At 36.1% G+C, this 23,782-nt stretch overlaps 2 protein-coding genes across 3 annotated transcripts; both read right to left on the reverse strand.

The window, feature by feature from the left end:
• Window positions 1–5,107: 5,107 nt before the first annotated feature.
• On the reverse strand, window positions 5,108–11,019 carry LOC141397832 (armadillo-like helical domain-containing protein 3). The gene is made up of 6 exons (XM_073974589.1): window positions 10,589–11,019; window positions 10,275–10,448; window positions 6,660–7,314; window positions 6,143–6,596; window positions 5,957–6,083; window positions 5,108–5,893 (listed from the first exon to the last, which is right to left on the reverse strand). The coding sequence occupies exons 1-6, from the start codon at window positions 10,851–10,853 to the stop codon at window positions 5,505–5,507; spliced, it is 2,064 nt and encodes a 687-aa protein (XP_073830690.1). The 5' UTR covers window positions 10,854–11,019; the 3' UTR covers window positions 5,108–5,504.
• An 8,602-nt stretch (window positions 11,020–19,621) lies between these two features.
• On the reverse strand, window positions 19,622–22,730 carry LOC141390542 (uncharacterized). Of its 2 annotated transcripts, none has more exons than XM_073963487.1 (3): window positions 20,161–22,730; window positions 19,940–20,093; window positions 19,622–19,875 (listed from the first exon to the last, which is right to left on the reverse strand). In XM_073963487.1, the coding sequence occupies exons 1-3, from the start codon at window positions 20,416–20,418 to the stop codon at window positions 19,667–19,669; spliced, it is 621 nt and encodes a 206-aa protein (XP_073819588.1). In that variant the 5' UTR covers window positions 20,419–22,730; the 3' UTR covers window positions 19,622–19,666. The 2 variants fall into 2 exon arrangements, with proteins under 2 accessions (XP_073819588.1, XP_073819587.1); XM_073963486.1 differs by having other exon boundaries at window positions 20,149–20,485.
• Window positions 22,731–23,782: the final 1,052 nt, after the last annotated feature.

Here is a 23,782-nt window from a genome sequence, read left to right on the forward strand (position 1 = left end):
ACCTCCAGTTGGAAAACGGAAAATCGACAACTTTGTTCTACAAAAAACTGAAATTGAACATTCCTAGTATGAGGAAATGTTCTCTGGGACTCTATCTTTCATTCCATGTATTCAATTTGGACGAGGTTTGTACAGGGAAGATTCCAGAGGCGACACTCTGTCCTGACCTCCAGTTGGAAAACGGAAAATCGGCAACTTTGTTCTACAAAAAACTGAAATTGAACATTCCTAGTATGAGGAAATGTTTTCCGGGACTCTATCTTTCATTCCATGTATTCAGTTTGGACGAGGTTTGTATAGGGAAGATTCCAGAGGCGACACTCTGTCCTGACCTCCAGTTAGAAAACGAAAAATCAACAACTTTGTTCTACAAAAAACTGAAATTGAACATTCCAAGTATGAGGAACTGTTCTCTGGGACTCTATCTTTCATTCCATGTATTCAGTTTGGACGAGATTTGTATAGGGAAGATTCCAGAGGCGATAATCGGTCCTGACCTCCAGTTGGAAAACGGAAAATCGACAACTTTGTTCTACAAAAAACTGAAACTGAACATTCCTAGTATGAGGAAATGTTCTCTGGGACTCTATCTTTCATTCCATGTATTCAGTTTGGACGAGGTTTGTATAGGGAAGATTCCAGAGGCGATAATCGGTCCTGACATCCAGTTGGAAAACGGAAAATCGACAACTTTGTTCTACAAAAAACTGAAATTGAACATTCCTAGTATGAGGAAATGTTTTCTGGGACTCTATCTTTCATTCCATGTATTCAGTTTGGACGAGGTTTGTACAGGGAAGATTCCAGAGGCTACACTCTGTCCTGACCTCCAGTTAGAAAACGAAAAATCAACAACTTTGTTCTACAAAAGACTGAAATTGAACATTTCTAGTATGAGAAAATGTTTTCTGGGACTCTGTCTTTCATTCCATGTATTCAGCTTGGACGAGGTTTGTATAGGGAAGATTCCAGAGGCGATAATCTGTCCTGACCTCCAGTTGGAAAACGGAAAATCAACAACTTTGTTCTACAAAAAACTGAAATTGAACATTCCTAGTATGAGGAAATGTTTTCTGGGACTCTGTCTTTCATTCCATGTATTCAGTTTGGGCTAGGTTTGTATAGGGAAGATTCCAGAGGCGACACTCTGTCCTGACCTCCAGTTAGAAAACGAAAAATCAACAACTTTGTTCTACAAAAAACTGAAATTGAACATTCCTAGTATGAGGAAATGTTCTCTGGGACTCTATCTTTCATTCAATGTATTCAGTTTGGACGAGGTTTGTATAGGGAAGATTCCAGAGGCGATAATCGGTCCTGAACTTTAGTTGGAAAACGGAAAATCGACAACTTTGTTCTACAAAAAACTGAAATTTAACATTCCTAGTATGAGAAAATGTTCTCTGGGACTCTATCTTTCATTCCATGTATTCAGTTTGGACGAGGTTTGTATAGGGAAGATTCCAGAGGCGACACTCTGTCCTGATCTCCAGTTAGAAAACGAAAAATCAACAACTTTGTTCTACAAAAAACTGAAATTGAACATTCCTAGTATGAGGAAATGTTCTCTGGGACTCTATCTTTCATTCCATGTATTCAGTTTGGACGAGGTTTGTATAGGGAAGATTCCAGAGGCGATACTCTGTCCTGACCACAGGTCAAATCTAAGTTCAAAACTATGCGTAATTTGATATGGTTTCGTAATGTTGATGTACATTAAACTCGTGAAAATTACTTAAGTTTTATTATTTATAGTTATTTTTATGATTTTTAGAGTTTTTCATTCATAATTATACCCTCAGCCTTTAGGCTAAAGAGGGTATATACACTTTGATACGACGAAAATGTGCCTCATCGAAATAATGGTTTTAGACCCCAAATATGTTTGGACGAAATGTGTTTCAGACAATTTGGAGTCGATCTAGCAATGTCCGTCCGTCTGTCTGTCCTGCTGGCTGGAGCGCACGATAACTCTCGAACGGATGAACCGATTCGGTTAAAATTTTGGCTTTCGTAATATTTTGCCCAAACTTAGTTTCAGTTCGAAGATGAGCTACATCGGTCCACTCCTTCCGGTACCTCCCCCACAAAAGTTCGAAAATGTTCGGAAAGTTTGTGCGCACGATTACTCTTGAAGGGAGTGACCGATTTGGTCCATACTTTGTACAGCGTAAACTTTCTACCAGAGTAATATGAGGCTCCAATATGGTCTCAATAGGTCCACTCCGTCGGGTACCTGCCACACAAAATTTCGGAGAAGTTCAGTTTAGGGCCATTCACTGCCCTCTATACGACGGTACAAGTTTCATCAAGGGCAAGTCCGTACTTCCTGAGAAAATAGCACGAAAGTTGCAAAAAACCCCTATGACACCGTGTGAGGTGGTTGGAGCGCAAGATAACTCTTGAACGGATCTGCCGATTCGGTCCAAAATATGGCCTTAGTAATATTTTGTCCAAACATAGTTTAAGTTTGAAGATAAGCCATATCGGTCCACTCCTTCAGGTATCTCCCCCACAAAAGTTCAAAAATGTTCGGAAAAATTTTTCGTACGGTAACTCTTGAAGGGAGTGGCCGAATTGGTCTACACTTTACACATCCTAATATATCTACCAGATATAGATCAGGTTCAAATATGGACTATATTTGTCAACTCCATCCGGTACCTCCCACACAAAATTTCGGATAAGTTCACTTTAAGACCTGCTCTCGAATCACTTTGATTTTTGTTGAAGCAACTTGCATTTGCTGCCTCAATTACGATTGGTTTCATATTCATGTATTAGGTGTGTTCGTTTACTCAACAATTTGCACAAATTTGTACAAGTTCAGTAACTTCTTGTAATCGGCTAAGGTCTTTTGCATTGTACTGTAGAGTACACGAACGACATCCAGTAACAATTTGTACAAATTTTGAGTAAACGAACACACCTATTGTCATCCAAATCTGAAAAGCTTGCAAAGTTTTAGTTCGCCTGGTCAATTACATCTGTGTTGAAAATGAGTTACCAGATTTGAAAAGTAAATTAGATAAAAAATTGTAAAACAGTGTAAAAATGGACCAATATTCATTTTGATTTCATATTCATGTATTGTCATCCAAATCTGAAAAGTTTGCAAAGTTTTAGTTCGATTGGTCAACTGAAACTGTGTGAAAAATGAGTTACCAGATTTGAAAAGCAAAATACCGGAAATCGGGTGGTACCGTTATATGGGGGCTATAGGAAAAAATGGACCCATATTGATTTTGGTTTCATATTCACGTATTGTCATCTAAATCTGAAAAGGTGCAAAGTTTTATTTTGATTGGTCAACTGCAACCGCGTTAAAAATCAGTTACCAGATTTGAAAAGGGGGTTAAGTTAGACACCGTAAAAACACTGTCAGAATGGACCAATATTGGTTTTGATTTCATATTCATGTATTGTCATCCAAATCTGAAATGTGTGCAAATTTTAAGTTCGATTGGTCAACTGCAACTTTGTGAAAAATTAGTTACCAGATTTGAAAAGCAAATTAGATAAAACACTGTAAAACAGTGTAAAAATAGACCAATATTGGTTTTGATTTCATATTCGTGTATTGTCATCCAAATCTGAAAAGTGTGCAAAGTTTTACTAAGATTGGTCTACTGCAACCGTGTTAAAAATGAGTTAACAGATTTGAACTAAACACACACCAAGGCAAGTTAAATAAAACACTGTAATAATAATAATACAAATTTTGATTTTTTTTTAATATATCTTTGAAAAAAGCATTTGCGACATTTTTACGATTCTCGGAATTAAAGAAAATTAGTGAGAAACAAATTTGATACCAGTTTGGTTATCTATCTCATGTGACTCTAAAGTTTATACAGTCAGGGACAAAAGTTTACATACACCCCATAGATCTCGGGTTTTAGGATAAGTAATGATTTTTATGAAATTCCAAGTATGCAGTTTTATTTCTTCTCACTAATAACCAATATTTGAAACAATAAAAGTATAATCCATAATACAAATAACGGAAATTTTACAAAAACCAAAAAATGATGGGGACAAAAGTTTACATACACCAAAAGGAAATACATATGTGTATTACCGTAGAATTTATGGAACTGGCAGCAAAATTTATACATTTTATTGTTTCAGCGAACGTCTGTGGGTGTCCAAGATATATTTTAGAGAAACAAAAATAATTTTTGGGGGTTAAATGCCGTTATTTAAGGTCAGAATTCTGGTATTCCTCATCAAAGCTGACCCTTGCTTAATTCTTTGCGTTTTAACGTATTGTACTTTAAAAAATAACAAAATTAGTGTCAGATGGCAAATCTTGTGACCCTAGAAAGCTTTGAAGTTGTTCTTGTGCATATTATTCCTTCCTGGAAGTTAAAAGATTCCGAAAAATTCTTTGCGCAAATTACATCCAAAAGGCCTTGAAGTGCTTTGTAATATAGTCTAATACAATGTATGTATCAAATATTGTTTATTAGTGAAAACAAATAAAACTGCATACATACTTGGAATTTCATAAAAATCATTACTTATACTAAAACCCGATTTATGGGGTGTATGTAAATTTTGTCCCTGTCTGTATATCTGCCTATCATTCTGATAAATTAAAATTTTTAAATTATTTAGTGCGTGAGATTTTTTCACCGAATCATTTTATAATTAAGATTTTTGTAAACTTATGTAGAAACTCATCACGCTACGATATGAGGTTGTAAAAAGTCATAACCCTAATATGAACCTTAGGATCAAAGCCCGTCAGCTAATAATTGCAGAGTTAATTAGGGTTATTCTGAACAAAAATACCCCGTGAGTTTTTTTCACTTTCTCCCACGGTGAATTTTCCTTCAGAATAACTGGAACTGAGGTTGCTGCCAGTTGTGCTTCTGACTCCATTTCCCCAACTTCCATATTACCATCGTTTTCCCTACTAAACTTTGCCGCCATTACCCTACTGTCGGTCAAGGCCATGAAAGTAAAAAGGTTGTTTTAGATCCCATCGAAGTTTTGGACTGTTTGTATTAATCTGTTTCCAAATATTTTAGTTATCGCAATTTTCCCCACACTGTATTTCATTATTTCTTCTTTCCAAAGTTTAGAGACAAGGCATGTGTTGTACATTTTATTCTTAAATAAATATATTTATTTGTTCATTAAATCAATAAATTTATGTATACATTTTTATTATCTGTTGTTTTTTCTTTTGCAAATTTTATCTAAATATAATTTTAAAAAAATGTATATGCATTTAGAATCTAATTATTAACTAAACAAATATATATGTTTTATGTTTTCGATTATGCGACAACAGTCGTACATTATTGTACAGGTAAATATAATTTATATAGCTAAAAGAAATAATACATTATTATAATCATTATATGCATTGTAATAGTATGAATAATAATAATAATAATATTAATAAAAACAGTCATTTTTTAAAGATATTTCTATATGATATCAAAATAACAGATGATGGGGGAGCAGAGAAAATTATCAATGATTTTAAAGATTTACGAATTGGAGGAAGTTGATGTTATCATTGCAGCATCAGGTTCAGGTATTGTTGATACAGCTTCCTTAACATAACCATAGATTTGTTTGCGGGTATCTGCGACAACATCACGTACCATATTTTTGAAAAATGTGGTATGATGTGGTGCCTCAGCATAGCGATCATAGTGATCAAGAGAATCTTGAAGTTTCAAAGTCAAGTCGTAATTCTTTCGCACCACATCGAGAATTTGCTCCTCGGTGGGTGTTGAAAGGCCCTGTTCGGCTAGCCATTCTTTGATTTTATTTTGAAAATGTTTAACAATTGCCAAAATATTAACCAAGGCATTTAATAGTTTAATAACATCATCTTTAAATTCACAATCAGGCATTGTTGTGTAGCGTAGGACTGAAGAGGATATTTTAATGTGAATTAATATATTATAAAAAAAAGTTTCAATTTTTGACTTACCCATGGCATGTAGTTCGGTGAACACCTTCTCCTCTCGATTCAACTCATAATAGAGCTCATCATAACTATTTGTGGTTGCCAAAAATGTATCACCATAGGTTATAAACAAATTGAAAATATTAACCACCTAGAAAAAGAGTAACATTTAAGTATTGTTAAATAATAAAAAAATTATATACAGCTCACCTGCAACGACAAATAAAATATATTACATTTCTTGACCAACGTCTGTTCCTGATTCACCAAAAACCGCAGTAAACCAATTAAGGCTGACCACAATTCTTTCCAGGGGTAATTTAAACGCACACGACATCTCTTTTGGTAGCACAAAATACGATGTATAACACCAACACACAGCAGATACAGTTCCATAGGGAACTTCTTCATTAAGTGTGACACAATAAATTCAACCAAAAGATCAAGTAGGGTAGCAGCCAGCGGTTGGGATTTACCCACACGATCAACATTTAATTTACGATGACGCATCTGGGCCCTATGAAGCATTACCTTAAATGTCAAATTACTGTCATGCATCATGGAATTGGCATATTGATCCTCGGAAATGCAGGTTAATATTAAAAAGCATAATTTCAAATTGGCAACACTGGATTCATTTTTGTTATCCTGCATGACAATGGAACTGTAAGGAAGAAACGAGATTCAATTTATTGGTAAAAAATAAACTCAAAAAGGAGCAACTTACCAATATTGAAAAACAGCAACCAATAAATTTGTTGGATATTGGGTCATATCAATAATGGGTGCATTGGCCAAATCCGGCACTGGTTGTGTTAAACTCAGGGTATTACTGGGCGATGGAGGTGCACTTGATTCGGTTTGTGTGTGAGCCAATGTTGTAATAAAGTTACGATTTAGATGCACTGCCTCATAAAGGGCTAGCAGCAAACCATTATTGGCTTTAATTTGTTGTACCCTTTCACAACCCTCATCTGATACAAACATATTACCCACAATATTCGATAGCGAGGAGAACCACGATGATGATTGTGCATTATTAAGGCTTTGCATATATTGGCGACAAAAATCAATTAAAGACTGGGATATCATTTGACCATAACCATTTAAGGCCAATTCATCGGCCAATATCGACAGTTGGACTATATAAGGATTTGTAGCTTCATGTTTACGATAATTAACCAATATCGTAAGAAGTATAACAATATCATGACCATGTTGTGCCCTTAGACTGGGATCACTCAGCAGCTTAACAAAGGCATCGAACAAAGTGTTCATCATTAAATATTCCAAGAGGACATTTTGACTGACATTATCGGTACCCGTTACAAGCACCAATAGTAATTTTAAGCACATAAATCGGGCATTTTCTGGTACATCACCTGAAAAAAGGGAAGAAAAAGAAATGTGGAAAGTTTTAAAAAGTAATTTTCTTTCAGGTTTATCTGGACAAGAAATGGTATTTTTACGAATGTTTCGAGTGGAGTATTCCCCCATTGGCTCAACTTCATTTATTACCCTCTATTACAGAGAGTAAAGTTTTTCAAAACGAACTGATGAATTTTACTGATCGCTACCAATATCATGATTTCATCCCGGCGAAGGGAATTATCAATTGGCTTCTCAGTTTTTGAAATGATGCCTTTTTTAGTGTTCAGTTCGTTCAGTTCGTTTTGAAAAACATTACTCTCTGTAATAGAGGGTAATAAATGAAGTTGAGCCAATGGGGGAATACTCCACTCAAACAATCGAAATGAGATTGAATCTTCAACAATAAAACAATAAACAAAACAAACTTTTTTACGAATTTTTGTTTGAGAGACCTTCAAGCTATAAACGTGAATTATTTAAGGACTTACAGAGCATAAAGGTGCGATTCTAACTATTTTAGGGAATAATATGAGTTTGAAACGTGGATTATCTAAATATAATATCTCTCTTGAACCTGGCTCTAATGGAAAGTATGGTGGTAGCAGTTAGGTGTGGAACTGCCGAGATAAAGTTGCTTAACGAAGACATACCGCAGCAGATAAATAGCTGTACTCTAGATTATAGGTCCAACACTAGCCAGATTTTTTTTTTTTTTTTTTTTTTTTTTTTTTTTTTTTGGTTATTCGTCATACGAGTGTTGGCGACAAATATATTTACGATAAAAATTTCATTTTAAATTTGAAGTATATTCATAAATTTTTCATAATATCAGAAAACATGTCTCGGCTTCTTTCTTCACATCTACATCTACTAAAACGACACACAACTAAAAAAGCTTCTATTACACTGTGCAACATTTTCAAGGTAATTTTTTGCAAACAACTTAATATGCGGTTCTTATGAAAGTACAGACGCAACAGACAAAAACCCTCTTTTGATTTTGTTTTGTTAGATCGGGTTCGGATTTTATGGCCTATCTAAACATGGCTAAATATTGACTTTTTAAAGAAAATCGGGGCTATATCTTTGAAACCAATACGAATCTTTCCATGACATCCGCAGCAAACTTGTAGATAAGTACAAGAAGAATGTATTTGGAAACATAATGAACACGAATAACCTCATTTATTGCCTCAAATTTTATAATATATCTAAAATTTCCGTGATTTGCATATGTTTCGCAGGGTATCTCCAAAACCGTCAAATTTTTCTTAACGTTATCTTTGGGAAAAATATTCACTGGAAAGTAATACACAACTCTTCAGAACATATCATTGTTGTAAAATTCCTCTATCGCGTTGTTTGTAGCATATTATTCAACGACAATTTGATAAATATATCAACAATACATTGAAATTTCAAATATGAGAATAAACAGCCTGTGTGAACGTTGTTTGAAATATGTTTTGTAGAAAGTATGATATGAAATACCGCCTAAACAACATGAAATAAGTGTTATACAGTTTCAGAGTGTTCTGAAGAATTGCTAAGGACATTATTTGGAAAGTTTTTGCGAAAGGCTACTTGGTTCAACTCTCAATAGTTTGGCAGTTACTGACCATAATTCCAGAAATTATGCAATCTTTCCTATATTTTATCAATTTTGATGCGCTATATGCGGTTTCTCGTAGTTCGTATGTCAGACATGTAAGTTCTACTACTTTAGGACTACAAAATTGCCGAAGACCGCATAGCTAAATTCTTATTAGTTTCTGAGATAATGCACAAATCAATTAAAAAAGGTCGTTTAGCCCGGTATAGATGAGGCCATAAAATCCAAACCCGATCTAAAAACTAGGGGTTTGGTAGTCTTAATATGTACTTTCAGAAAATGCCCACTAGAAGTTGTTTGCATTTTCAGTGTTGCACAGTGTTATCGGTAGTCGATGTCTTCAGTTCTGTAGGCAAAATTTCAATTTTTAGTTTTAGTACCCAAAAGGTTAAGGCAGGTGTTGTGTATTTGGTCCATAAAGAGTTAACTTTTTGGCCAACTTTATTCTATTTTACTTTTGCTGAAGCTAACAACGCTATTTTGACTTAAACCAAATACTATTTTCAACTTTAAGATTTTTGGTCAATAAAATATCCCCTTTGACTTACAGTGGATTTTAGTTATTGATACAAAGCATGGCGGCATCTATTGCAATAATGTATATTTTTAATGTACACATTGACGATGAGGGTTTTCCACAAACAAGTCTTTAATAATGGTTGCTATTTCATAGCCGTAGCCTAAATTACACTTTGGAACTGTCAATTGTGTTTTTTACAATATTAGATGAGAGAAACCAAACACCACTTCCACTTGCTCCTCCAGAGATTCTAGGAGGCCCCATCTGTTTGTCACCGTATGATTTTTTAGAGCTGGATTTCTTCACGACCAAAATTATATCACCTTCCGTAAAAATGTCAAAACTATCTTCGAACAAACCCTATAAAAATGACACTTGCAAAAAATTAAATTTTTAATTTCTGAAATTTTGTTCGACGGAAGTAGGAGTAGGAGGAGTTACCCGATGTATTTCTTTTTGTTTGGGTTATGGTGCTACTTAGTCATATAGAGGGTCACAGTTGGATTTTTAAGTCATTTTCCGGATGAAGGGCTTGCCCACTACTGAGATTATAACCTGCTTATCCTTTATTTTTGGAAAAAATTAGATGGTGACTCGTTTTCGTATTTGTATTTTGTTATAAAAATGCCCAAAAGCTCAGCATAACCAGTTAACGGATGAAATTGCATTTTATAGTAGTGGCTATGTTTAAATAAATTGCATTTGTGATCATATTTTCATTATTTGATTATAATACTGAAGGCTTTTCATGGGGGTAATATATTGCGCATTTGTAAATTTTGACAATCTAGGCGATAAAGCTGATATAAACAAAACAATCATGTACAATAACAACATACCCAACAATATCCTATTACAATGAACCATTAACTGCTTCATCCATTTATCCATATGTTCATAACCAAATATATCAGTCAAGATATCATAAGAGGTATCTGCTGTAGATTTTTTAAATATTCCATAGAACATTGAACATAATGTCTGGAGGCTATTGCACAAACGTTTGGGATGATCTGTGGAAAGAAAAATAAACAAAATAATTATTAACAAAATTATGCCACACCCTGTAACCCTCTTGCTGCAGTTTATTTCCCACAGCTAAATTGTGTGTTGCCCTAACTACCACTGTTCCTCGTTTCTCTCCACTACTCACCGGTATCCAACATTTCTATACATTTCTGGAATATCAAATTTAAATTTGGTTTTACTAAGGCAAACTGCTCCCCCGTCAGCTTGGCAATTTCTGCCTCCAATGCTTCCACATTTGGTTGCAGCAAAAAGAATTCATTCCAAAATTCATCATATTCAGGACGTTCTTTACTAGGATCTTCACCGCGGAAGAACAATTCATAGATATAAACAACTTTTTCTTTGGGCCTTTTGGAAGAACCACTACCACTACGTTTACGTGAAGTCATTACGGTTTAGTAAATTAATGTGGGTTTAACTTTTAATGTGTATTTTTTTGTTTTAAAATCTTTAAACTATCCTACTGATTTCCTTGGTGTTTTCTTTTGTGTCGCTGTGCTGTGTGCTGTGTCAATTGAAACGTCATTCTTTTGCTTGGCAATGCGTTGGTAGGATTTCAGTGTTGACTTTGTAGTTTAGAATTGTTAAGAAACAGCTGTTCAGTTTGTTGTTGACAAAATTAAGGGGTGTTTAGTCATTTGAATTCTTTGCTTCATGTGATGATGATTTAACATATAGCTCATTTATATGCTGTTTATATTAGAACTTTTTGCTGGGTTAACCTTCTTTATGAGGATTTCTTTGACGTATATGTAATGGAATTGACATTTAAAACCCAGTGGGTTTGTTAAATCCGGTTATATATAAACGTACTATTAGACTAGCCATAAATCCTCGACTGGATTTAAATGGCAGTCAGCTGATTTTTGTTCATAGCACAATTGCCAAGGTAGATGCACCAGCCCATCTGAACGAATGTGAAACGTCAAAAGAATTTTTCAAAAAACATACGTCAAATTACAAATGCATTGTTTAATACTGAAAATGTTAGCATATTGTTACGGAATTAGATTTAACTAATCTCCGTGTAGACGTTGTTTTATACCCCAGTACGATTTGTACCAAATAAAACAGGGTTCGTTTTAGATTACGTTTCTACAATGCTTTATTTACTTTATTACACTTATTCCATGGTAGAATGATGAAAGGTAGTCGCATCTGTCAAATTTATATAAATACAACCCTGTATGTCTGTACGGGAGCGTGTCACATACAGAACAACAACAATACGGCATGACATTTCACAACAAAAACAAAATATAGTTTGTTTATATTTTGAAATACATACATATGTATGTAAAAAAACCTTTATACGTACTTTTTGTGAAAATAAAAAAAGAAAAAACCAAAACAAATCATTGTTTTGTATTTTTGAAGCTGGCGCGTCATCGGATATGGAGACCAAGTGCTGAAAGATGGGCTATGAACACTTAGAATGAAAGACACAAACTGATTTCCTGGTGCAAAATATGTTCTATGTTGGCATGCTATTTGTTTGGCATGTGGAACATAGAACGGGAATTATATGAAGACAAGAGCCGAATACTTCGCTTTCCTTAAAATACTGCAAATAGTCCCCATCAAAATCTCTTGAAGAAATCCTGTTTGGCTCTCCTCAAGAAATCTTTAGCAAATTACGTTCGTTATCCTTTATGGCTCAATTTGTTAGTTTTAGTCAAGTACATCTTTGTTTTTTTTCGTACCTACTGTAAATATTAACGTTAATTATATTGAACACCAAAACACCATAGTTTTTATATCCTTTTTGGGACGTGTAAGTACGATAATTATTGTCATAATTTTTATATCCTAAAAATCTTTAAAGAAAATCTATTTTTGGTCCCTTTCAACCTCCAGGAATATACGTTTATTATGCATATTGGTCCTCCTTTTGAACTTTAAGCAAACGAAGGTACTATAAACACATACATATGTACCTATGTTTGGACGAAATCGGTTTCAGAAAATTTGGAATCGGTTTAGACGTGTATGTCTTTCCGCCTGTCTTTCTGGAACGCGCGGGAACCTAATGTTTTCACCAAGCTTAGTTTAAATTCGTAGATCGGTCCACTCCTTCCGGTACCTTCCCCAGAAAAGTTTAAACATTTTCGCTAAAATGGTTTGCACAATTAATCTCGATGAGAGCAGCCGATTTGGTCTATGCTTTGCACATCGTAATATTTATTCCAGACGTAGATAAGGATCCAATATGGCCTATATCGGTCCATTCCTTGGGGTACCTCCCACACAATATTTCAAAATTATTCTCAAATGTGCCGGTGAAGGACATGCGTCGGATTGTTTTGAAATCTTTACAGCAGGTAGTCCTCGTGGCTTATATTACGGTGCACAATGAGTAGATTGATCCATTTGGTCCAAAGTTTACACATCGTAATACGGCTTTCATACTTACTTCAAATTTGAAAGTGGATATCATATATGGAGGTACCTATTCACAAAAGTACAAACTTTTTTCCTGTTCTCGGATAAAATTCTAAAGTTTATTTATCATAGTTTTTGAAGTTCTTACTACAATAGTATTACATTCTGTTTGGGAAGTACATTCTCCTCGAGATGATAGTTGCAAAAAACTACACATATAAACCAGAATTATCTCTCTTTATCCATTGGAATAACCTTGGCTGGAACGCTAATAACTATCGAGCGGAATAACCGATATTTCTTCCAAACTTGGTTTTTATTCGAATATGGTCCAAATAAGTCCATGTTTTGGTTTAGCTCCCCATAAACGCTCACTCCGGATTTTAGGTATTTTGAAGATTTTAGCCACATCAGAACTAGGTTTACTTCTTTTATTTGTGTCACAGACTGAGCAAAGCCGACAATAAGCACTTCCGCTCGTCGCTAATAAATTTTTCGCTCCTTGGAACATTTATAAATTAAACAATTCCGTCACGATTCTATTTGTTATATGAATATAAGCTATTTTTCAATTATTTAACTATTCGATTTCAATTTGATGATATATTTTATAATGACAAATGTCGTTTTGTATGTGTTTGTGTACAATTTTTACCATGTCAAACAACATCAGTTTGACAATGAATGTACTTCAAATTCAAAACATGAAAAAAATTTAAATCAGCTGTTAGCATGAAATTACCTTTCTTGTTATACCATGCACTTATTCGTAACCGACTTTAATTACTAAGCACAAAGCAAGTCTCTAGTTAGCACGCAGCTATTCTTTAACCGATCTGTTCAGTTCAACGCTTAAAACACAACTACTCCGTCATTGCCATTTCCCCGGTATTTATACCCCAAAGTCTCCCTGTTCTAGAGTCCTCCAGAACACATATGGCAACATCTCGAATCTGTGCAGCGAACACACAGACGCACATTCGCACTAAAGGGTTGTTTACACCATCTATCAATGTCGTGTGAGATGTCAAATTTTCTACCTGCGAATGTTGTACACATAGTGTGACCACTATGAAAATGTTCATCTATCAAAATGATTTGGCAACTCATATGTAAATTTTTCATTTAGAGAGCGCTCTATTTGATACGGCATTCTCGTATGTAACATAAATTTATCAGCTGTTTTCTGTCATTCTCAAACAAAAAATGAAAAACAAAATCTTTTAAAAGAAAATGGAAAGGTATGTATATTTAAATATTCAGTAAAGTAAATAAATGGCGTTTATAATGTTATTTTCAGATCGATTGGTCGAAAGAAGCAGTCTTTGAAATGATTGTTTGGTGACAAAAACATGAATGCCTCTATAACTCCAAACACCAATTCTACCAATTCAGTTTCCTTCAACCAAAATTAAAAATTGCGCAAAATTGCAACTCAACAATAAATGTAAATAATGACAAAAACAGCTGTTTTTATATTTTTAGGTTATGTCATACGAAAATAACACTTGCAGGTATGAACGCACAAATTGAAAGTTGTATGGATGACGTCAATTTTGACAAACATAGAGAATGTCGAATGGGTGAAAGAAATGGCATACTCACATACATACATGGGGGAATACAATTGGACGACAAGCACAGTAATGACGTAACTACAACAACAAACAAGTGCAATAAAGAAGTAACAAACTAAACAATAATCACATGATTGTGGCAAAACAAAACAAAAGCACATTAATGAAAGGTAAAGAACATCTAGAATAATGAAGATAATTATACATGATAATTGTTGTTGCTTAAATAAAGTAACTGCGTAATAAAACTTTACGTTACAATTCAAATTTTTAAATTAACGGAAATTAAACTAAACTAACTTAAACCTATCAGTTACATTCGTAACATTGCCTCCCGCTTAAGCCTGTTCGTCCCGAATAGGCACAGTTCCCTCTCTGTGGTATGGGCATTGGTAACACTGCCTCCCGCTTAAGCCTGTTCCTCTGGACTAGACACAGTTCTCTTTCCGTAGTGGTAGCAACTGATTTAGATGTACCCTCTACGCCATTAGCTTTGGACTTTCGCTCTTTTCTCTCCAGGTATCGTGACGTTATATCTTCTTTCTCGGTCACCCTCCTAAGTGCCACCTGGTCGTCATCGGACTTGTCCTTCCTTGTTGTACGGACGCTTTTCGATGGACGTACATCTTCGCTTTCTCGTCCTCGTTGCTGGATTTTTCCGCTTTCCTACGGGCCAATTGTCGGCGGCTTCCACCTTCAGCGTACGGACATCGACAGCAATCTCGCCGGATTCTGCCTTTGGGCGATGTTTGCTTTTCTCGTTGTAGCCCACATTTATCGGTATTTCCACATTGGACCAAGTCATCACACGGTGCTTTATGTCCAGGTTGATATCGAAGGCAATCATGAAGTCTACACCAAGTATAACTTCGTCCACAATATCGGCCACTATAAAATCGAAATTTACCGATTTTCTACCCATGCTCAGCCTTTGGTAGGCCTTTCCATGCACCGTTGTAGTCTCGCCTGTGGCCGTCCGCAATTTGACTCCATTTAACGGCAATACCTTCCCTTTCACCAAATCCGGTCTAATAATGGACTTTGCTGCACCGGTGTCCAATGTCAAAGTACGTAATGCACCATTGATAAAGCCTTTAGCTGTTAAGTTGTGATTCTCCTGCTGGACTATGGCTATAGAGATTGTGGGACCATCGTTTTCATCATCTGCCAGCGGCGTCTCGTGATTGACGGAATTCATTTTATTTGATTCACCTGATGTCTCTCTTTCCAGATTCTTGGCCACCGGTTGGTCGTCGCTTTTTGAAGGCGGTGAGGCGGATCTGGTCCTTGGTCGTTGCAATCTGCATTCTCGTGCAATGTGTCCAGCTTTCCGACAGTTGTAGCAAGTCCTTCTCGTTTTACCAGCCCTTCGTTTCACTTTACCTACTACCTGCATTAGTGCATCTTTCATTAGTTCGACAACGGTCTGAGGATTGTTGTCCTCAACTTCCAGCCTCTGCACATTGCAAGCCTGAGGTTTCACCATTGTCTCTTGCTTATGTCCGTCACCGTACTTAAGTTCAAGAGCAGCCATTATATCTCCATAACTGTTTCTAGAAGCGGCGGGAATATTCTGTAATACGTCAGCAGCACCGCCCTTCAATGCCATAAGTAGTCGAACCGCCTTGTCGTTATCGTTCCACGAATTTCTCGAAGCAACCGTCTCAAATTGTAATTTGAAGACATCAAACGATGTAGATCCGTCGAATTCAGGAGGCTTGATTTTCAGAGTGTTATCAATAACTCGCACTGGTCCTCCTTTGATTTCCAGTTTTTTTTTCTTTTCCAGATTCACAATCTTCTCGTCGTGGGCCAGAAATTGCCTATCCAATTTCTTTAAATAGTTTTCCATAACCTCGAATCGCTTTCCAATAACTTGCGTAATATTATCGAGTCTTTCGCTGATTTTGCCTCTAATTCTTCCAATTTTTCGTCGAATTCCTCCGTCAGACATTTGAAGCTTTCATTTATTGCAATAGATTCCTCTTCCATTCTCTTACTAAATTCCTTCGCCAACGTTACTGCAATAACTTTTGCAACCTCCGTATAACTCGGAACCGCGTCTGAAGTTTCATCTCTAATATCAAACTCATATTCGTCGATGTTCATTCCACGGCGCTCGAACTCTTCCAACAAGCGTTTTTGTAGTTCGGCCTTGTTGCCAGTAGAACACAACTCCAACTTACTTAGCTCCTTCTTCAAATCTTCCTTTCGTAGATCCTTGAACTTCATCTTCATTGTAGGATTATCGTAATCTCACTTCCTGACACCAATTGTTACGGAATTAGATTTAACTAATCTCCGTGTAGACGTTGTTTTATACCCCAGTACGATTTGTACCAAATAAAACAGGGTTCGTTTTAGATTACGTTTCTACAATGCTTTATTTACTTTATTACACTTATTCGTAACCGACTTTAATTACTAAGCACAAAGCAAGTCTCTAGTTAGCACGCAGCTATTCTTTAACCGATCTGTTCAGTTCAACGCTTAAAACACAACTACTCCGTCATTGACATTTCCCCGGTATTTATACCCCAAAGTCTCCCTGTTCTAGAGTCCTCCAGAACACATATGGCAACATCTCGAATCTGTGCAGCGAACACACAGACGCACATTCGCACTAAGCGAACAACCATACTCACATACATACATGGGGGAATACAATTGGACGACAAGCACAGTAATGACGTAACTACAACAACAAACAAGTGCAATAAAGAAGTAACAAACCATGGTACAATAATTCTTAGGTAGGCCACAGCTAACAGCTGATTACAATTTTTTTTTTGTTATGGCTTAATCTGTCAAAACCGTGTTGACATGCAGAGTTGATATTTATTATTGATCAAAAAATTCAACTCTGATTTGTTTTCATTTCAACATTTCGTTCTTCTTCTTCTTTGTTTACTCATCCGTTATCATTCATCAAAACAATTTTGACGTTTTAAGCCATAGCGACAGGGTTGTATTTTTTTGGCGATTCTCATACCTGGCCTACCTATGAATTATTGTACCATGTAACAAACTAAACAATAATCACATGATTGTGGCAAAACAAAACAAAAGCACATTAATGAAAGGTAAAGAACATCTAGAATAATGAAGATAATTCTACATGATAATTGTTGTTGCTTAAATAAAGTAACTGCGTAATAAAACTTTACGTTACAATTCAAATTTTTAAATTAACGGAAATTAAACTAAACTAACTTAAACCTATCAGTTACATTCGTAACAATATTTTGCTACTAATGCTAACTAAAGAGCAAATAAAGAGTTATTTTATCGCAGTTTGCCCATCTAAAATAAATAAACGAATTATTTTATCGTTTAGACATCATAAATACTATATGCTATTTACATTAGAGCTTTTTGCAGGGTTAACCTTCTTTATGAGGATTTGTTTGAAATATAAGCAATGCAATTGACATTTAAAACCCAGTCGGTTTGTTAAATCCGGTTATATATAAACGGGTTATTAGTCTTGGTTGATTAAAATCAACTTTGTACATCAAAACAAATTTGATTTTTCCGCCTTGTTTACAAATTTTTACATTTTAAATTATTTTTAGTGTAGCAATTCACCGACGCATCTACCTTGTTTCTTGTGCCAGCTTGCAACTTTTTTTATTTTCTAGCAACATGTTGCAAAAAACAGAGTTGTATACGAGGATTTATGCCAGATATAAAACAAATCCACTCAATAGGAGGATTTATTTTTGTATGTGAAATCTGGTAGATTTTGGCTGGATTTAGCAAATAAAACCTGATAATGCACTAAATCCGGCTAATGGTGTCATATCTAAATGGCATAATACAGAAACAATTATAGTACGTTTATATATAACCGGATTTAACAAACCCACTGGGTTTTAAATGTCAATTCCATTACATATACGTCAAACAAATCCTCATAAAGAAGGTTAACCCTGCAAAAGGCTATAATATAAACATGGCCTTATACTAGTGCTTATTGGCACGATAAACCTCTTTATTATAATTTGTTGACACCAAAAGTGTAAAAAAGCCCACGTCTTTGAATTCATGTCAAATAAATGTATAAACATATATAGATTACGTTTATACTTGATCAGATCGAAAGACACTCTGCTCTGAAAGGACCACAATTGCCACAAATACAAGGCATATTTACCAAGGTAAATGCATCAGGCAACAACTACAACAGAAACCAGTACAGTAGAAATAATTTGTAAGTTCTTGCAACTACTTGCAAGACTTCTCAGTTTTTTTTTTACTGAACAAGTTTGTTATGTCCGTGTTTAGACACACAAATTCCTCGGGAAAGTAAATTCAGCTTTTAGGCAATAGGGGGTAGGAAAGAGTATTGAGGAGCTCTTTCCTCTCCGCTCTCTCCAAAAAAACTCAATTTACTTTCCCAAGAAATTTGCGTGTCTAAACACAGACTATCGAACAGCATTTTGTAACACTGCGTTTACACATGACAGGACAGTTGAGTTCATGTATTGATTGTCAAAAACCCTAAACTCTAAACAACTGCAAAAACAGTTGTAAAATTATGAATTAAAATCATCGATTCCGTTTCGTTTTCCGTTCACACATTTTGTTTTTGTACATATTCTTTTGTTTTCAGCACATTTGAATTATCATCTCACTTCTTTTTCACAAAAATGTCAAAAATTATCGAAAAAAAAATTATAAAAATTATTAGATTCTTGCAGTACTGGAACATACCATATGTGTTAGTGAATCAGAGTTGTATTTGAAGACAGACTGTCGGGTGTAAACGCCTAGTAAAAGTTTCTACAAATTTATACAAACTTTTGTGTTATCGTACAGACCTATTATTTAACAATCAATCATTATGGTTCCGCTGATGCCTGAAAAATATTGTTAAAAATATTGGTAATATTGTTCCATTCCTCTTCATAAAGAAGGTTATCTCGGCAGAACGATATAGTATATGTAAACAGGGAATAAGACCATAACTTATTAATGTCCTTGCAAATTTTGTTAAATAACTTTTGCTTAACTTACAGGATTGGCAAGAATCTACTACAGCCATTTTCCATATAGCGAACGTTTTTATAACGAATCGTTTTATAAAAAAAAGTATGAATTAAAAGAGGCACTCTCTATAACAAATTTTCTCTATAATGTAGTAAACCTCTGTCCCAGCAGCTACGTTATAGATAAGTTAAATAAGTTCAATTGTATTTCTGCAATTTTTACAACTTTTTCTTTTTTAAATTTGAAAAGTTTTATTTTAATTTTTTAGATTTTCCGTTGGGTTTGCTGGTGTCGATTTTCGAATCAGATTTAAGTATTTGATCCATCTTAAGAGCAATTACTTCCATATATTCCTTATGGATTTCTTCATAAAGCTGGTGTCTAAAGTGTTGTAAAACATTTTCCAATTGATAGTTGCGATACAAGCTGTAGACCAATGCCAAGCAGAATGTCTGGAAACCTTAAATGAAACATAAACACATGGATACTTTATGTATTGTATATCCGTGTAAATTAAAACTTACCAAAGACAATAAAAAGTACGGTGAAAAATACGATTGTATATGCTACTCCATCAAATGACGCCTTTAAGAAGATATCATCCAAGACAACAATACTGCTATAAATTAACACAATAAACGATCCCAAAAGCCAGGGAGACATGCATGCAGGTCGTTTCTATGGAAAAAATTTATCAAATTAATAAATTATTAATTAATATATTTTTACCAACATTTATATTTACCGTTAAAACACCCCATATTAACAGCAACGATACCAACACCATTATTGCACACATAATCACATAAATCGTACAATATAGTTTCCGATGTTCCCGTTCTTCATAACTCTTATAAACATCACTATAATCATCATAGTCGTATTGTGAAAATCGATCATATTCCAAATTTTCTAGAGTAACAGCAGCTACCATAGAATAAATGAACAAATCCAAACATCCAATGATAATGGCAGTTCGGGTACGATTAAACCAAGACAACATTTAATTTAATAGCTCCCCGACCGGTGGTTGCCTGTTAACTTTCTTATCGCAAGCTCAGAGAATAAACTAAATTTTATTTAGCTCGCTATGGATGTCGGGGTAAAATGCATTATTGTTATTATTATTAATTGTATTATCAAAAAAATCGTGTGAACGATTTTCAGAGATGGAAGTCATAAACCTGTATTACTTTAAGAAATTTTCACATAAAAGATAAAAATAAATTTTTCGGGGAAATGTAGTGAGCTCCATTGTCCAACTGGGCACCACTTCATGGGCAGGTTGTTTGAATCAAGACTCTGTCAGAGTAATCTCGGGAATCTGTTTCTTGGAGAGTTAACTATGTTGGACTGTGATATCACATAGAGAATATCTCCTTAATCTTGGGGTTTTCTGATCCCAGCGGAAAGGAAATGGACCAGGGTAGTTCATAAAGTAAAAACATTTAAAGAAAGGTACGGTTCGGATCTAAAAGAGTGATTCAATAGTCCAGTTAGACAATGAAAATATCGTATTTAACAAAGCTACGGGAACCAAAACATCTTCCCAAGAAAAACGCGCTAGTTAGTGTAGCTAAATCCAATGATATCCATATATCCAGGTCAGGCACCATACTTTTCTATTGCATACTTTACGGGGCGTCATTGTGTGAGTGCATGCTTTTTCAATGGGTTGAATTGTGTGTGTGGAGAGAGCAACGCTAAATGAGCGCACACAGGCGCCTAATTGCCTGACCTGGCCATATATATATATATATAGTGGGATGCTCAATAAACAGGCGGCAGAAATATGTTGCATACTTTTTGGCATCTAAATAGAGAATGTCTGGTACCAGAAGGAAGAGGGATTTATACTTTTGGGAACTAAAAGGAAGAGGAATTTATACTTTTGAACCAAAAGGACTTCTAATTCCGTTTGGAATTAATTGTGTGGTGATCAAGATGTTGTATGTACTTGGGGCATAGGTTCTGAAGAACAAGAGTATAAATTTCTGTGTTCAGTTGTTCAATTCTTCTGTCATATGGTATGTTAGCCCGATGTTGTGCCAATAAGTTCTTGGATGGAACCAATTTGGAAACCAGAATGATTGTGAATTTTGTTGACACGTTCTTGTGCCAATGTGGACGTCCCGGATGGAAAATTAGGTGGAATTTTGTGGTGGATTTTTGCGTCCTGTGTATCCTCACCACAGCTCGTTTGGCGAGGTGTGATTCTCAATAAATTGACGGTAGAAATATATTGCATACTTTTGGGCATCTAATAGAGGATGTTTGGTACCAAAAGGAAGAGGGATTTATACTTTTGGGAACCAAAAGGACTTCTAATTCCGTTTGGAATTAGTTGTGTGGTGATCAAGATGTTGTAGGTACTGAAGAACAAGAGTATACATGTCTGTGTTCAGTTCTTCAATTATTCTGTCATATGGTATGTTAGCCCTATGTTATGTCAATCAGTTCAGTTCGTCTTGGATGGAACATTTGGTCTCATGCGTGGAATTCTGTCCCCGGGAAGGCAGCAAAGAGATCAAAGCTCTTGCTAATATTCCGGTGAAATATTCCTCAGTATTTTGTGAGTTTCGAAAGACCCACGACCACGGCTTTTTGTTGTCACATTTCGTCTGGTGTCGCGGGTTCTATCCTGAAGAAATAAAATAAGAATGAAACGGGAAGAGAAAAATGGAAAAGAGAATGTTAATTGTTTGTATGCAAAGAATTGGGAGAAACAACTCCACCTCAATTGGTTTTCACCATAAATCTATTGGATGTAGATTTTTTAGGTTAGAAGGGCAATTAAAGGAATGCAAAGTATGATGAGGTGTTTGGAGGCAAGAAATGCTGTTTGAAATTGCAGGTGGATGTTGATTTATGAATTTATTGCATCTATAGCCGTTTATGACTTCGGAGAACCATTGTTTTCATGGAGGTCACTATCGAAAATCGGTTGACCACCAATTGAATGACGTATTGGATGCCTTAGCGATAGCAGCTGATGTGTCAAGGAGCTAGATCTTCCATCAAAGTACGATGGTAAGGAAGACACGACGAATAACACGCCAGAACACGAACACGTTGTTGTCTGACTCACAGCAATTCCGGTCTCTTTAAGGAAGTGATGCAAACAGCACTTTTAGACATTGCAAGCTGAAATCGTCGCTATCAGTGAGGCCGCAGAAGTCTGGATGCTGAGATCTTTGAACCGCTCTTAAGGCCATCAAATCGTTCAACATCAAGTCTGAGGCCGTCCTTGAGTGTAGAACAGCTTTGGAAAAACTAACAAATAGTTTCCGATTATACTGGATACCAGGACACTGCGACTTTATGGGAGACGAAAAAACTGACGAAATGGCTAGACGAGAATCCTATGTTCCGAGACATCATCACAGCTGCAGCCGCTCGCCATATCCCTGCTGGTCGAATACCCGCAGTAAGACCAAACTTCCCAGCAGAAGCGACGGGATTAGCAAATGAGCGTGATGAGCTTCGCCGAACCAACCCCAATGACCCCAGATCCAGGGAGCTGACACTGGAAGTTAACAGGCTAATCAGCGAGCATAAGCGGAACAAGTGGTGAAATCATATGAAGAGTTGCAACATTGGAACCGGTATAGGTGAATTGTGGGCAACGGTTAAGTAACTCTCGAACCCTGGAAGAGGTGCGCAAGTTATTTCAATCGACAGTTTGTCGAGCACCCCGAGAGTGACAGGGCGAAGAGTATTACGTCGCATCAGATCTCTTCCTGCCGAGGAGGAACCACCACAGTTTACAATGGATGATGTTGCCAATGCCATCAGGAACGCTAAATCATCCAAAGCGTTGGGCCCTGGTGGAATCTCCATGGAAATGCTGAAGCAGCTAGATGAGCCGGGAGTGGAGTATCTCACTAAAGTTCTCAACTTGTCGCTATCCACCCTCATTGTTCCCGAAGTCTGGAAAATGGGCAGGGTGGTCCCACTACGGAAGCCCGGCAAGAATGCCAGCAAAAGTGAATCGTACAGGCCGCTTTTGTCGCCCGTAGCAAAGACCCTTGAGGCCTTAGTCCTCCGCAGTATCAGAAATAGCTATCAAGTTGCCGATCATCAGCATGGATTCCGTAAGCAGCACAGCACGAAAAATGCGCTGCATGCCATTACCACACATATTTGTCAAGGACTCAACTAGAGACGGCCGTGCGATAGAACAGTGATGGTGGCGCTTGACTTATCTAAAGCCTTTGATACAGTCAGGCACTCCACGCTGTTTGAGGACATTGAGCAGACAACCCTCCGGCCAAGCTTGAAACGTTGGATAGTCAATTATATGTGTGGACGCCAGTCGTACGTGGAATTCAGGAACAAGAAGTCCAAACCCCGTAGAGTGAGACAGG

This window comes from Musca autumnalis, unplaced genomic scaffold (genome assembly GCF_047663935.1).
Source record: "Musca autumnalis isolate F117 unplaced genomic scaffold, ASM4766393v1 scaffold_1, whole genome shotgun sequence".
Taxonomy (NCBI): domain Eukaryota; kingdom Metazoa; phylum Arthropoda; class Insecta; order Diptera; family Muscidae; genus Musca; species Musca autumnalis.

Bases quoted from the DNA above. Each gene is read 5' to 3' on its own strand.
- LOC141397832 (XM_073974589.1), bottom strand. From the start codon at position 10,853: ATGACTTCACGTAAACGTAGTGGTAGTGGTTCTTCCAAAAGGCCCAAA. The intron at 6,597-6,659 runs GTAAGTTGCTCC...TCTTCCTTACAG, and splicing joins GTTGCTGTTTTTCAATATTG to TTCCATTGTCATGCAGGATA. The intron at 6,084-6,142 runs GTGAGCTGTATA...CTCTTTTTCTAG, and splicing joins TATTTTATTTGTCGTTGCAG to GTGGTTAATATTTTCAATTT.
- LOC141390542 (XM_073963486.1), bottom strand. From the start codon at position 20,418: ATGTTGTCTTGGTTTAATCGTACCCGAACTGCCATTATCATTGGATGT. The intron at 20,094-20,148 runs GTTGGTAAAAAT...TTTTTTCCATAG, and splicing joins TTTTAACGGTAAATATAAAT to AAACGACCTGCATGCATGTC. The intron at 19,876-19,939 runs GTAAGTTTTAAT...GTTTCATTTAAG, and splicing joins CGTACTTTTTATTGTCTTTG to GTTTCCAGACATTCTGCTTG.